At 43.1% G+C, this 15,125-nt stretch overlaps 2 protein-coding genes across 2 annotated transcripts in view; one reads left to right on the top strand and one right to left on the bottom strand.

The window, feature by feature from the left end:
• The window catches only part of CEP95 (centrosomal protein 95), a gene marked incomplete at both ends in the record, with an annotated part of 37,072 nt that extends 31,014 nt beyond the window's left edge, over positions 1-6,058 (bottom strand). Inside the window, 4 exons of the mRNA XM_080714108.1 lie at positions 21-131; positions 3,263-3,370; positions 5,293-5,421; positions 6,049-6,058. Coding sequence (XP_080570234.1) covers positions 21-131; positions 3,263-3,370; positions 5,293-5,421; positions 6,049-6,058 — 358 coding nt within the window. The remainder of the gene's footprint in view (positions 1-20; positions 132-3,262; positions 3,371-5,292; positions 5,422-6,048) is intronic.
• Positions 6,059-7,793: 1,735 nt separating this feature from the next.
• DDX5 (DEAD-box helicase 5) lies at positions 7,794-14,400 on the top strand (the record flags this gene model as incomplete). Its single annotated transcript, XM_080712332.1, has 13 exons — positions 7,794-7,837; positions 8,993-9,158; positions 9,649-9,745; positions 9,841-9,974; positions 10,107-10,172; positions 10,451-10,592; positions 10,676-10,836; positions 10,921-11,093; positions 11,376-11,486; positions 11,696-11,757; positions 11,839-11,898; positions 13,139-13,363; positions 13,837-14,400. The coding sequence occupies 13 exons, from the start codon at positions 7,794-7,796 to the stop codon at positions 14,235-14,237; spliced, it is 1,842 nt and encodes a 613-aa protein (XP_080568458.1). The 3' UTR covers positions 14,238-14,400.
• Positions 14,401-15,125: the final 725 nt, after the last annotated feature.

Genomic DNA, 15,125 nt, shown 5'->3' with positions numbered 1-15,125 from the left:
CCCTCCAATCTTAAACTTACTTTTCTCATGAGATGCGTCACTGATGTGTTCTGTAAGATACTCCAGCAATCCATCAAATATTTCTAGGAGATTCTTGATAGATTCTTTATCTCCTTTCACTATATTTTCTCCTGAATATAGAATGCAAAGCGATTTAAAAAAATGTAAGCATGACATCTAACAGCTCATAATCTTGAAATAGATATAAAACTGTGACCAATGTTGGTCAAGGACACAGGGATTATAAACTATCCAAGGAGAAACACTATTATAAACATAAAATACCAATTTCCTGCTTCTTAATGGCATCTGGGTAAAGAGGGTACCCTTGAATGCAGTGTTGAATAAATCACTGGCCTATTTATTTCCTTTTTTTCAAGAAGCAAAATAACTGGACTTAAAAAATTCTCCAATAAGATTCATGCCAAAAATCTAAGTTGCAAAGCAGAACTTTATTGGGATGGTGAAAAAAAAAAATGACAGAAGAGAACACTTAGTGTGATCCTTAATTCCAGAAGCTGGTTTCTTCAAAAGATAAGAGCAGTAAGATAGGTGTGGTGGTGCACACCTGTAATCCCAGGACTTGGGAGGCTGAGACAGGAGGATTGTAGGTTTGAGACCAGCCTCAGGAACGTAGCAAGAGCCTGTTTCAACATAAAAAATAAAAAGGGCTGGGTATATCTCAGAGGTAGAATGCCCCTGGGTTCAATTCCCAAAGCAAAGCAAAACAAAACAAACCCCAAAAGATAACTGCAAGTAAAATAATACCAAAACAAAATGAACAAAACACTGCTGAGTATTGTCTCCTCTGCCTACCAAGCCATATCTGCTAACTTCTATTCTCTTTGTGTAGATCAAACCATTTTTCTGATTAAAACCTGTCCATGGGGTTTGATCTCTCCAGTGCTACAAAAAACAAAAATTAAACCCTTTTTAATCTCAACCTTATCTTCTACCACATTTACTTAGTACTCAGAAGTTAATCTTTAAACAGTCCTTAGCACAGTATCTGGCCTATAATGTTTTTTTTTTGTGTGTGTGTGGTACTAGGGTTCCTGGAAACCCTTCTACCTCCGGGCTACACTCCCAGACCGGTTTTTTATTTTTTATTTGGAAACAGGGTCTCTTAAGCCAGTGAGGCTGGCTTCGAACCTGCGCGATCCTCCTGTCTCCGCCTCCCAAGCGCGGGGATTACAAGTATGTGCCACCACGCCCGGCTATAATGGGGTATTAATAAATTTTAAGTTGAAATGTTGAACAGAAATGGTTGGCAAAAGAATGGAAACTTGACATACTGTCACCTAAAAGGGACACCAGTCAACATCAGGTATATATGGAACTTAACTCTTAAAAGACACTGGTCATCACTTTGGGATATCATGACTAGCATTCTCATGAATTCAAACCAGTCTGGGAGAGGCAGAGTAAAAGCCTGGCATTTGAGAGAATGTATAGCCACTCAATTTCAGCCACGATACAAGACAAACCTAAACCAGACATCAGCTGTTTTATACTACTACTACTAGTAAAAATAGGCGTGTCTGACAGATTTTTTGTTTTGTTTCTGATTAAAATAATGAGCCAGAAATCTTGTCCTCAAGCCCTGTGTTTTTCTGGCTTAAAATAATAGGTATACCCTAAGGGTATATTCAAGAAGACTTCAGTTTCTAGGCTGGGGAGAATACTCTGCCAACCCAACAACTAAGAAGGCTGGCCAGAATGCAACACAAGGAGTAAGAAGTGCTTTCCAGTCTACTGGAGGAGGTAAGCTATTGACAACTTTTCATGGGTTGAATGTTGAGTTGTTGGGGGCAGTTCTGCTTTAGAAAATTCTAGAAACATATATATGTTTTTAACTTTGCTACAGTATGTTTAAAAAGCACAAATACTAGAAATTTCCCCAACGATTCAAGTGATTAAGCAATTCCATATTGCAAAAGAACAGGGAAATGCTGGGATTATTCCTCAAAATGAATCATCTCCAAACTGACTCACAACATTTACTTACTTAGAAGTGAACTCAAATACTTAGGACAGAGTGTCTTCTTTTTGTAAAAATTTGTTGTTAATATCAACTGAAGACATGTAAGTGGCTTATCCTGGTTGTTATTTTAATCTTAACTACTATGAAAGAATAGCTTAACAGTATAAGCCTTCTTTTTGTGATTGAAGTATAGTTTCAAGTCCCTAAGGTTCCCTTGGTTCTTTAGTTTACAATCATCTTTACAGTTTCTTATCTATTTTTTTAGAGAGGCGTTCTGACTGCAATGTACTGTGTATAGATTCTTTTTATTTATTTATTTTTTTCAGTACTGGGGCTGGAACCTAGGGGCATTCTACCTCCGAGTTACACCTCCAGCCCTATTTTTTATCCTTTATTTTGAAACAGGGTCTCACTGAGTTGTAAAGGGCCTCACTAAGTAGCTGAGGCTGTCCTCAAACTGTGATCCTCCTCAGCCTCCCAAATGCTGGGATTACAAGTATGTGCCACCTACCCGGCTCACCTTTGTTCTAATAAACTAGAACACTCTGTGTACATTATTCTTGTGACTATGACACTTTTTTCACAAAATATATAATGGAGACATTGGGCCTAAAGAGCATCTCTTACAGCTACAGAGCAGGCTCACCATCTGGGGTTGTCTTTTTTTTTTTTTGGCGGTACTGGGGATGGAACCCAGAGGCATTCTACCTCCAAGTTACACCCCCAGCCCTATCTTTTATTCTTTGTTTTGAAACAGGGTCTCACTGTAAACATGCAGCATTTCTGTACTTTAACAAAACAACAAAAACATATCTCAAGCCAGGCATGGTGGCACATGCTTGTAATCCCAGCATTTGGGAGGCTGCGACAGGAGGATTTGAGCTTCCAGCCAGTCTCAACTACTTTGTGAGACCCTCTGCAATTTAGTGAGACCCTGTTTAAAAATAAAGAATAAAAAAAAAAAATAGGGCTGGGGGTGTAGTTCGGATGTAGAATGCCCCTGGGTTTTATCCCCAGTACAGCCAGCCAGCCAGCCAGCCAACCAACCAACCAACTTCAAACACATTTCAGATCCAGGTCCATTACAAACTCCATGTCTGACTCTCCTGGAAAAGCCCTCATGGATAACTGTTCTAACTGGATCAGTCTGTTGTTTTGACTTAGTCTTACAGTTTGTGTCTTCCATAGCTTACTCATTTGGTTAAACAATGTCTAAGGCTCTACCTAACACTATTTTACTAAAATGCATAATTACCTGATGGTTAAATAGACACTAACCTGTTATGTGAGACAAGCTGACTTGAAGGTAATCCAAGGCCAATGAATCAATAACAGCTTGGACATTGTGGGCATCATCCTCTTGACTCTTGGGAATAGCTATGAGGTCTGTGGAGCAAAAGTCACATTTGTTTGCATCTAAGAGGGTCCAAGTTTTCATTTATTTGTGTCTGACCAGGCTTCTGAGTAAAGACAATTGCCACCAAAGCAAATTCTGCCTAAACTAAACAGGCCTCGGTACAGATAAAGCTAATAAAGCTCAAATTCTACACAGATTTTTCTGTTGAACATTTATTGATTGAACTTATTTTCTAGTATTGAGTAACATGCTGAAAATTATACCCAAAGCATAATTAAAAAACATTCTCTACAATGTAAAGCAGCATATATAAAAGGAGAATGCAAAGGCCTCTAAATAAAAGGAGATGTAATAGTCCAATATGGAAGGCAAGGTATAAAATGAGACTTAATCCATAACTGTGGGTTATTTTATTTTCTAGGAGAAAAACAATATAGCAGGTGTTCAAGGAAGGTTCTTGCATGTCCTATTATAACAGTGTATTGAGAATAATTGGTGTAACAGCTTAAGTCAGTACAGACCAGAGTATAAGAAGACTTTAACATCAAGTCAAATTTGGTATTAAAGATGAACCCTAGAGAGAGCTGGGGTGTAGCTCATTAGAATGTCCCTCGTTTCAATATCTAGCACAAAAAAAAACCCCAAAACAAAACAAAACAAAACAAAAAACAACCCCAAAAACAAGAAGAAGAAGAAGAAGAAGAAGAAGAAGAAGAAGAAGAAGAAGAAGAAAAAGAAGAGGAGGAGGAGGAGGAGGAAGAGCTGGGAGTGGTGGTGTACACTTGTAATCCCAGTACTTTGGAGGTGGAAACAGGAAGATCACAGGTTCGAAGCCAGGCTCAGCAGCTTAGTGAGGCTCTCAACAACTTAGTAAGACTCTGTTCCCGAATAAAATAAAAAATAGGTCTGGAGGTGTAGCATAGAGGTAGAAGGCCCCTGAGTTCCATCTCCAGTACTACAAAACAAACAAAAATCAACCAACAACAAAACAGAGATGATAAAGGAATCTATGAGCCAGGAGTAGTGGTGCAAGCTTGTAATACCTAGCAACTTAGTGAGGCCCTCTACAACTTAGTGAGACCCTGTTTCAAAACAAAAAATAGAACAATAGGGCTGGGAGTGTAGCTCAAGAGGTAGAATGCCCCTGTGTTAAATTTCTAGTGACTGACACACACACACACACACACACACACACACACACACACACACACACACACACACGAAATCTATGGATAAGGACTTTGAAATATTTAACCAAGGCCAGAGCAAAATGAAGTGGTATCTCTGAAAGAAATGCGCAAGGCATACCCTACATCGATAAGACAAGCAAATTTATTAACTATCTTCTTAGCAAATTAGCTCAGAGTATAAATACCAATTCTTAGCTATAATACTGGTTATGTAACAGGATCCAAAAAAATCTCCAGGTGCCAATGTATTTTAGAAGCTTTGAAGGTATAGTTAAGAGGAATGATGTGACTTGCGGAAGACATTAGGGTTGTTTAAATGAGGATTCTTTTTTTTTTTTTTTTGGTGGTACTGGGGTTCCTGGAAGCCCTTCTACCTCCAGGCTACACTCCCAGACCTATTTTATATATTTGTTTGGAAACAGGGTCTCTTAAGCCAGCGCATGCGGCTGGCTTTGAACCTGCGCAATCCTCCTGTCTCTGCCTCCCAAGCGCGGGGATTACAAGCGTGAGCCACCACGCCCGGCCTAAATGAGGATTCTTAAGAGCTGTCAAAGTGATTTGATCAATGCTATTATTATGGATAGGTCCCATAAGGTTATTTATAGCTTTCATTTAAGAAGGTATCTTATGGCATTCATAGGTGGTAAATGTCATATATGGGTAGAAATGAGATGCAGACAGAGAAAACAAAATTAAATATGAGGATCTAACTAAAGGCACTAGAAACTTCTAGACACAATTCTATTTTTTAGTACCCTTACCTGGCACTTTTTCTCCCAGAATGGATTGATAAAGAGCAATAAAAACATTAGCATCACAGTCTTCAAGCTTGTGTATCCTCAGGTGTATGTGACATTTTAAAAGAAGGTTATTGGCAATGGTTACCCACTCTGTTGAGGAATAAGGGGGCGGGATCAGTTGTCAGTAGCAGTAGAAAAAGTCACACATACATTTAAAAAACCAACAACTCCCCACAAAAACAATGAACTCTGTACAACATGAGGAATTTGAGTGTTATAGAGTTTCAAAGACCCTCATAGGAAGATTTTTGAAAAAAAAAAGTGTTTAATTTATTGGGATGATTTCCAGAGTGCTACAATTTCAGTATAGTGGAAACTATAACTATCAAGTCCAATTTTAATTGCTGTAACCTAAAATCTTATTTACTAGTAGTTTTTATTTTATAAGTTTTACATAAGTTTTTATTAAGACGTGTGTGTGTATAAATGGGACTCTCATGTCATAAGCCAGTTTGTAAATGATAACTTGAAACTAATGAAGGTGGCTTCAAATTCCCAATAGTATTAGTCATGTTTTTACCCAATTATTTTGCGCAAGTCAGAATTTCTCCGGTGCTCAAACAGGTGATTTAGGCTGTTAAGAACTGGAATAATGTTAACATGAACCTTAGTGAAACTCTCAGTTTTTCTATTATATTCAGCATATATTAAAATGTGAAATACATAAATACTTAAGCTCAGAACACTGTGACAAGACTGTTGAAGGTCCCTTTGTACTGTAACACATCCTGCTTTCTCGGTTAGTGTTGGCATTACCAGGATTCTCGACTAAAGATAATGTAGCAGGTTTGAAATACTTTTTCCCTGAAATGACTTGTGGTTAAAGGGCACACTCCTTAGTATTAGATATGTCTCCAGTAAGTTATGGACACATATGTTCTGGAAACACGTGAGTCTGTACCTTCCAAGCACTGTGTCCCCTCCCCCAGCCCATTTCTCCCAGCTGACCAAACAGTGACAACCGTTCTGTACAGGTTCCTGGAGAAAGGGATGAAGGCGTCCTAGACAACCAAATCAATTCGACTTTCAAAAGCGGTGCCAGACAAAGCTAGTAACTTCAGAGAGCACTGAAGGCAAAAATAAAAAAGAAACTCAACAAGCACTACGCTTCTACTTTGGCAGGGGCATCGACGTATCTTAAAAGCGCTATGCCTCGAAAGATCAATGCCAATGTAGATCTGGCCTCCGTCTCAAGGCACACTGACAGCGGCTGGACATTGGAGAGAAATGCGTCCGAGGGAGCGCCTGGCGGCTCCGGAGCAGACGGGGTGGGCGTCCTGCCAGCCCCTCACACCCGCCGCAGCTCGGAGGCCCGAATCCAAAAGGGAGCGAGGCCGAGATGCTTATCTAGAGGACGACTGCGGCGGCGACCGTGTGGGGCCGCCCGAGGCCTGCGGGATGCCGACGGCTGCATTCCGTGCGCCGGGGCTCCGGGCAGAGACTCACCAGCCGCTGAGCCGGGCATGCCGTCGCCGGACTTCGCGACGGGCGCGCGGGCGACGGTGTCCTGCAAGGGCCGCCCCGCGCCACCCAGGGCCGCAGAGCGGGAGTGAGCCCGGGCCGGGAGGGCGGGGCCAAAGAGGGCGGGGCGCTAATCGGCTCCTGGCCGCTGATTGGCCATGAGAGGAGCGCTTCCTCTCGCAGCACGCGCCCAGGCGGCGGTTTGGGGGCTCTAGGAACCATTCCCCGCGGGCAAGACCTCGCTAAAGAGTGCTCAGAGTTGCCGGCCTGGCCGGTAGGGTCACGACGCAGCCCCGGCGGGCCTCCCGGGGGCATTAAGACCACTTCCGGAGAGCTCTGAACTATGTATTCCTCCGCCGACGCCAACTGAGGAAGTAGTGCGGCCCTGCGCCTGGGGGCGGCAGTCACGTGACACCAGTAGGCTCCGCCCTTCCTTCTCATTTGGTTATGGGCGTGGGGACTCTGTGAAGACGTAAACATCTGAGTGGGCGAGCGGGTGACAAGCGCGGGCCATTTTATCATCGGGCTGAGCCTGGAACAGGGCGGGTGGCTTGCTTGAGGCGTGGAAAGGGGAGAGAAAGGTGAATTCCAGAGTACGGGATGAGGCACCGCAGGGATAGACGGGCCCAGACGTGAAAGGGGCGAGAAACGGGCGCCCGCGAGGGAGCGGCCGCGGGGGTAGGGTGGGAACATGGCGGATTCCGGAACGCCGGCGGGCGTTGCGGCCCGTGCGCGGGGGCGGGGCGATTAGGTCATAGAGCGGCTCCCAGCAGCCCCTGCGCGGGGGAGGCGGTCCAGACTATAAAAGCGGCTGCCGGGACGCGGCCGGCACCTCATTCATTTCCACCGGTCTCTGGTCGCGCAGCTCCGGCCGTAGTCAACGCCGCTCCTGCCGCTCCTCCCGCCCCCGCAAGGCTTCGCCGTAGCCGAGGCCGCTGACAGCGACTCGTCGCGCCCGATTCTCTTCGCGTCGTTCCCCGCCAACCGCAACCATTGACGCCATGTCGAGTTATTCGAGTGACCGAGACCGCGGCCGGGATCGAGGGTGAGTGGGAACCGATCTGTCAGGCCCGGCGGGTGGGGGATGGGAGGGCGGCGCGCGGGGGCGGTGCGGTGGGAGCGCGGCCCCCCCGCCCCGGGCCTTCCTCAATCGGCGGCTAGCGCCATTTTGATATTCGGGTAAAAGCCGTTGGAAGAGATTTGCCGGCTAATGACCTCTAAGCTCGGTTTTTGCCTGGGAGGCGCCGAGCCTCCGGACTTTCTGGATTTAGCAGCTGTTGGGAAAGTCGGAGGCGCCTCCTGCGAGGGGAGGGGAGCGCGAAGCGGCGAGGCGAGCGAGGGCGCCGCTGTTAAAGGCAGCCTTCCGGGAAGCGTTTTCGGGGCGTCGGGTATTCTGCGGGAGTAGGGGGCCCGCTCCCGAGGCCACCGGTGCGATGGAAGGCGGCGGGCGCCGGCGGATTCGGCCATGTGGCTGAGCCGCGGACACAAAATGCCGGCCTCGGACATGGCGGCGGCGCCTTTGTTACCCCGCCCGGCGGAGGAGCTCAAAATGGCAGCGTAGAGAAAATGTGGCGCAGAGAGAAATGCGAGACAAAGGGGGAAGCGCCGCCCCAGCGGGAACGCCGCCCGGCCGACTCCGCCCGGGCCGGGACTCCTCCCCCGGTAGTGGCCGGCTCCTCCTTCTCCTTCTCCTTGGCGTTATATAATTTTGCTGCCGTGATCTGGAGTTCTTTCGCGGGGTTTTCCCGATTCGATTCCCCTTTCTGGGCTCCCCTGAGAGCCCGTCTTCTGGCTCAGTTACAGCCACTGGCTTTTCTGGCCCGTTACCTATCGACAACAAAGCTCCTTGCTTGAAAACACTCGTAACCTCGTTGCTAAGCTCCTCCCTTTTCTTTCTCGGGAAAGACTTGTAGAAGTTGCAAGCTGTTGTCTACCTTGTAATCTGAACTTCGGGCGTTTGAGTTCCCAGTTACCGATCTGATAGAGTCCAGTCTGTTTACTCGTCTTAAATAGTGTTTACTTGGGATTCCGGGAAACGAGACGGTGCCGTTTTCGGTTGTCAAGAGAACGACTATCTCTTAAGCTTAGGTTCCTTTAGGTTGTACGCTTTAGGAAGTTAGCTTTAGCCATTACTATCGTATGGTAAATAAATGCATATGCAAACCCATACACGTTCGAAAATGTAACTTTTTATTTATAGGTTTGGTGCCCCTCGATTTGGAGGGAGTAGGGCGGGGCCCCTTTCTGGAAAGAAGTTTGGAAATCCTGGGGAGAAACTAGTTAAAAAGAAGTGGAATCTTGATGAGCTGCCTAAATTTGAGAAGAATTTTTACCAGGAACACCCCGATTTGGCTCGGCGCACAGCAGTGAGTAATTTTGTGTGGTTTCATAAGACTTCAGTAATGGCTTCCAGTAAATCAGTTTGACAGGTGTCTTTCAGATGACTCAGTTTTTTGGAAAAGTTACTCTATTTGACTTGCAAATAGCTAGCTTTGAGTTTTTCAATGTAAAGTGATTGTGTGTAATAGACCAGGTGGGAAAATGGTTGTGGTTTTCATATGGATCCAGTTAAAAATGAAGTTTAACTGGACTTGGTGCAAGCCACTGATAGTAACAACTGGGGAAGGGTGAAGCAGGATTTTGTTAAGTTCCAGGCCTCTGCAGTTTAGAGACCGCAATTTAAAAAAATAGGTGGGGTTGTAGCTTGGGATAGAGTGACTGTGGATTCAGTCCCCAGTACTGCCCCTCCCCCCCAAAAACCTCTTAAAAGTATATAATTTGTAGGGCATTTTCAGTTGCTTATTTTTTCCTGGGGGTTTGTTGTGAGACTTAGTAAGATTACAATTTGTTCTGCAGCAAGAGGTGGAGACATACAGAAGAAGCAAGGAAATTACAGTTAGAGGTCACAACTGTCCAAAGCCAGTTCTGAATTTCTATGAAGCAAACTTCCCTGGTAAGTGGTAGATTTCAATTCTACTCCTCCATATATTCTGTTCCTTTTTCTGGTTTTGTAATTTTTTTTTACTAAAACACTATTACTGATGACAGCAAACGTCATGGACGTGATTGCAAGGCAGAACTTCACTGAACCCACTGCTATTCAAGCTCAGGGATGGCCGGTTGCTCTAAGTGGATTAGATATGGTTGGAGTAGCACAGACTGGATCTGGGAAGACATTGTCTGTAAGTGGGTTGAGCTACATTGCAACTTCTGAGTTACTGGGTGATGAGTGGCTGGAATGGTGGAATGGGAATAAGAAATCAACAGCATTTTAATACAATTTCTGTTTGTGCACTTTCTTTCCTCCCAAATAGTATTTGTTGCCTGCCATTGTCCACATTAATCATCAGCCATTCCTTGAGAGAGGTGATGGGCCTATTGTAAGTATGTTTTTTTTGGCTACAAGGATACTGTAAAGATAAGTAGACTGCATAGGAAAAGACTTAATTTGTGATGTTTTTATATAGATTAATTTTTCACTGAAATAACTAGACCTGTTTTGTGTATCGTACTGTATAATTGAAGAAAGGATTTGCTGGTATACATTAGTAATTTAACTGATGTCCACCTGGGTTTAATTCTAGCACCAAAAAAACCACCCCACAAAAGAAACAACTAGTCCCCCAGACTCTGCTAAAGGCTATTCCTCTTTCCTTAGTGCTTGGTGCTGGCACCAACTCGAGAACTGGCCCAGCAGGTGCAGCAGGTAGCTGCTGAATATTGTAGAGCTTGTCGCTTAAAGTCTACTTGCATTTATGGTGGTGCTCCCAAAGGACCACAGATACGTGATTTGGAGAGAGGTATGTAATTTAAAACATTTTGTTTTTCCCCGATGGTGGTAAAAGTTCTGAATGCTAGTTACATTTATACATTTTAATTGAAGGTGTGGAAATCTGTATTGCAACACCTGGAAGACTGATTGACTTTTTAGAGTGTGGGAAAACCAATCTGAGAAGAACAACCTATCTTGTCCTTGATGAAGCAGATAGAATGCTTGATATGGGCTTTGAGCCTCAAATAAGGAAGATTGTGGATCAGATAAGAGTAAGTATTATATATGTTAGTTTGTCAAACTCAATTCTAAATTCACTCTTAGAATATATTTTAATGCCCTCCCCCATCTTTTAGCCTGATAGACAAACCCTAATGTGGAGTGCAACTTGGCCAAAAGAAGTAAGACAGCTTGCCGAAGATTTTCTGAAGGACTACATTCATATAAACATTGGTGCACTAGAACTGAGTGCAAACCACAACATTCTTCAGATTGTGGATGTATGTCATGATGTAGAAAAGGATGAAAAGTAAGTATATATGTCTTTTAAAGTTTTTTTTTTTTTTTGGCTTATATAGTGGAGGAATCATTGCTTCATAGGTTATCTTTAAAATGTTTTCAGTTGGTATCTCTAGTCTGCCAATCCTTATAAAAATTTCTTGCCTATGTCAGATAATGGGCTATCAGCATTTGTAGCATTCTTATAGGAAAATGGAACTTTGTGCATTCCAGGAGGTTTATTAGAAGACCAGGTGTAGAATTGCTAAATAAGTGGTTTAGTAGGTATTTTATACTTTCCATTTATCTCTAGACTTATTCGTCTAATGGAAGAGATCATGAGTGAGAAGGAGAATAAAACCATTGTTTTTGTTGAAACCAAAAGAAGATGTGATGAGCTTACCAGAAAAATGAGGAGAGATGGGTATGTGGGCTTTCTCATTAAAGCAATTCAGGAAAGGGCAGGCAAACTCAGACTAGGAGCAGTGGTCTGAGTTTTATTTATGGGGACCATGTGATGATATAGGTAAAATTATATATCTTACTTTGGGTGAAATTAAAAAGGTCTGCCACCAAAAATGGTAGTTTATTTCAGGCTTTAAACATGACTCTTAATTCAACTTTTTAATTTAGGTGGCCTGCCATGGGTATCCATGGTGACAAGAGTCAACAGGAACGTGACTGGGTTCTAAATGGTAAGTATTTCAGATAAAGAAATTTAATTATTAACAGATTTTTACTCAGATTAATGGTTGTGTATATGCCTTCCTTTGTAGAATTCAAACACGGAAAAGCTCCTATTCTGATTGCTACAGATGTGGCCTCCAGAGGGCTAGGTTAGTACAAACTCGCATTCATGGCTTGGTTTCCCAGAAGATCTCCGTGTAGTTTTTTTAAAGAAAGTCTATTGCTTTCTTTAACCTCTGCATTTTTTCTAAGTTTTTTTTCACATAAAGGTGCAGTCTTTGTGGCAAGGCCTAGGCATGACAATCGGAGGACTCGAGGGGGATGGAGGACTAGTGATCGGCTGGCTGCTTCCAGTCGATTAGAGAGGTGAAAAGCTGAAAGTGTGCCAGTAATCTTCACAGGGCAGAACATATCATCTCTGCCCGATAAACTGTTCTCTCCGAGGGAAAAAATGGAAGTTATCCTCACAGTTCACTGCCGTGGTATTTCTTCTGTCCCATGCTTTGCATGATTGCCATGGTACAGCATTGTTTCAAACTGTTTACTGTGATCTGTGGGTCTTTGCGTTTCAGTGAGTTTGCTGAAATGTCGAAGAAATATTTCCAAACTTCAATGTTCAATGAAATTTTTGTTCACGTTTGAAATGGAGAGAGCAGCTTTAAAAGGTACTAAGCCTTTTACAAATTGGTGAGTACTGGCACATGAGACCTAGAGCAGGAACAACTTCTCACACTTAGTCAGTGGGAAAGAAAGCAGTGCTTTGAAAGTTCCTCCCTCACCTACACAGTAGTCGTCATGTCGAGACCTGCCAGAGAGAGACACATTCTCAAGTGAATCCTGGCTTCTTGGAAGCGCTTGCCTAGACGAGACACAGTGCATAAAAACAACTTTTGGGGGACAGGTATGTTTTTCTTGCAGCTGCAGTTGTAAGGTCTTGGCAAGACAAGCAGTGTGGCCAGAATTTTGAACTTCTGATGAGCGTGTAATGCAAAGGACCTGGTACATTTTTGTTTAAAGGTCCTCAAACTGAGTACATGAAGAGTTTGCTGTGAAACTTTAAGTGGCCCTACTGCGCAGAAGCATTCAGATGTCACTTGATGATCTGTAAGGGGACTTACTGATTGGGGAATGTGCTAGGAAGAATACATACTCCTTTGACAAGCTCTATCACTGGGTGGGCAATGACTTACACAACATGTGCTTTTTTTCCCACTTTTTTTCCTCCTACCTCAATGGTATTCCTACAGGGAATGGATAACCATTTTAACTGTTTTTTACAGCCCGTACCTTCTTTGGAATACAATTGTCTAACTTTTTATTTTTGGTCTGGCTGTTGTGGTGTGCAAAACTCTGTACATTGCTATTTTGCCACACTGCAACACCTTACAGATGTGGAAGATGTGAAATTTGTCATCAATTATGACTACCCTAACTCCTCAGAGGATTATATTCATCGAATTGGAAGAACTGCTCGCAGTACCAAAACAGGCACAGCATACACTTTCTTTACACCTAATAACATAAAGCAAGTGAGCGACCTTATCTCTGTGCTTCGTGAAGCTAATCAAGCAATTAATCCCAAGTTGCTTCAGTTGGTCGAAGACAGAGGTTCAGGTAAGACTTCAATAAGAAACGTTGGTAGTTTTGGGGTCACGTTACCTACAGATCCATTGAAATGGGCTTGGAGGGTGAGTACAATCTTGATTATAAAACTTCAGTTGAGAATTGTTGGGTTTCTTTTTTTTTTTTTTTTTTTTTTTTTTTTGGTGGTACTGGAGGTGGAACCCAGAGGCTTTCTACCTCTGGGCTATACTCCCAGACCTTTTTTTTTTTTTAATATTTTATTTGGAAACAGGGTCTCACTAAGTTGCTGAAAGCCTCACTTAAGTACCTGAGGCTGGCTTCGAACCCGTGCGATCCTCCTTTCTCAGCCTCCCAAGTATGGGGATTATAAGCATGTGCCACCACGCGCAGCTTGTATGAGCATTTTTCAGCCTAGAGTGTCTTGACTAGAGCTACCCAGCTCCTTCTGTGCTAGCAATAATTTTTGCCATAAGTGTAATTGATCTCTGCAATTTTCTTGACAGGTCGTTCCAGGGGTAGAGGCATGAAGGATGACCGACGGGACAGATACTCTGCGGGCAAAAGGGGTGGATTTAATACTTTTAGAGACAGGGAAAACTATGACAGAGGTTACTCTAGTCTGCTTAAGAGAGATTTTGGGGCAAAAACTCAGAATGGTGTTTACAGTGCTGCAAGTTACACCAATGGGAGCTTTGGAAGTAATTTTGTGTCTGCTGGTATACAGACCAGTTTTAGGACTGGTAACCCAACAGGGACTTACCAGAATGGGTATGATAGCACTCAGCAGTACGGAAGTAATGTCGCGAGTATGCACAATGGTATGAACCAACAGGCGTATGCATATCCTGCTACTGCAGCTGCACCTATGATTGGCTATCCCATGCCAACCGGATACACTCAATAAGACTTTAGAAGTATATGTAAATGTCTGTTTTTCATAATTGCTCTTTATATTGTGTGTTATCAGACAAGATAGTTATTTAAGAAACATGGGAAATGCAGAAATGACTGCAGTGCAGCAGTAATTATGGTGCACTTTTTCGCTATTTAAGTTGGATATTTCTCTACATTCCTGAAACAATTTTTAGGTTTTTTTTGTACTAGAAAATGCAGGCAGTGTTTTCACAAAAGTAACTGTACAGTGATTTGAAATACAATAAATGAAGGCAGTGCATGGCCTTCCAATAAAAGATATTTGAAGACTGAATTAAGTGGAAATTGTACTTTATTTTATATAATGTCATGTAAAACTGCTTAAATGGTCCCCTCCCCCCCTTTTCTAAGAACAAGTGACTTTTCCATTCTTTTAATTCAGGGGTTTGGGGATCAGAAGGTCCTTACAATGATCTATTCACAATTTGCAGGAGTTAAAATGGGATTTTTGATAAAATTGAGTCTAGGCTTAATTGCATAGCTTTCTCGGTAGCTTCCAACATCAGGGACTCATTGAATAGCCTACTTTCCTTAGAATGAAAAGCTAGTAAGGTAATCTGTATAGATGAGAACAACATGGATGACTTGACTTTTGCAAGACAGAGTTTAAAGAGCTCAAGCTTTTTCATCTTCTAACCTGTGTTAAGAACTACCAAATGAACAAAGCTGATTAAGCCCAAGAACTAAGCTTGAGTTTTCTACTAGGTGAATTCGCACGATGGTGCAGGTTACTTGTAGATTCTAGACTTGAAGGAATTCGTGGGGCTCTTAGTCACCCAATAATTCAGGGAACTCTTACAGGTCTTTAAACTGAAGGGTCTATCCATATTCCACACAAGAGAAAAACCTCATCAAAACT

This window comes from Muscardinus avellanarius (assembly GCF_963383645.1).
Source record: "Muscardinus avellanarius genome assembly, chromosome: 16".
NCBI classification, from domain to species: Eukaryota; Metazoa; Chordata; class Mammalia; order Rodentia; family Gliridae; genus Muscardinus; species Muscardinus avellanarius.
Note: the sequence above shows the minus strand (reverse complement) of the source record. Positions and strands in the feature narration are given on the sequence as shown.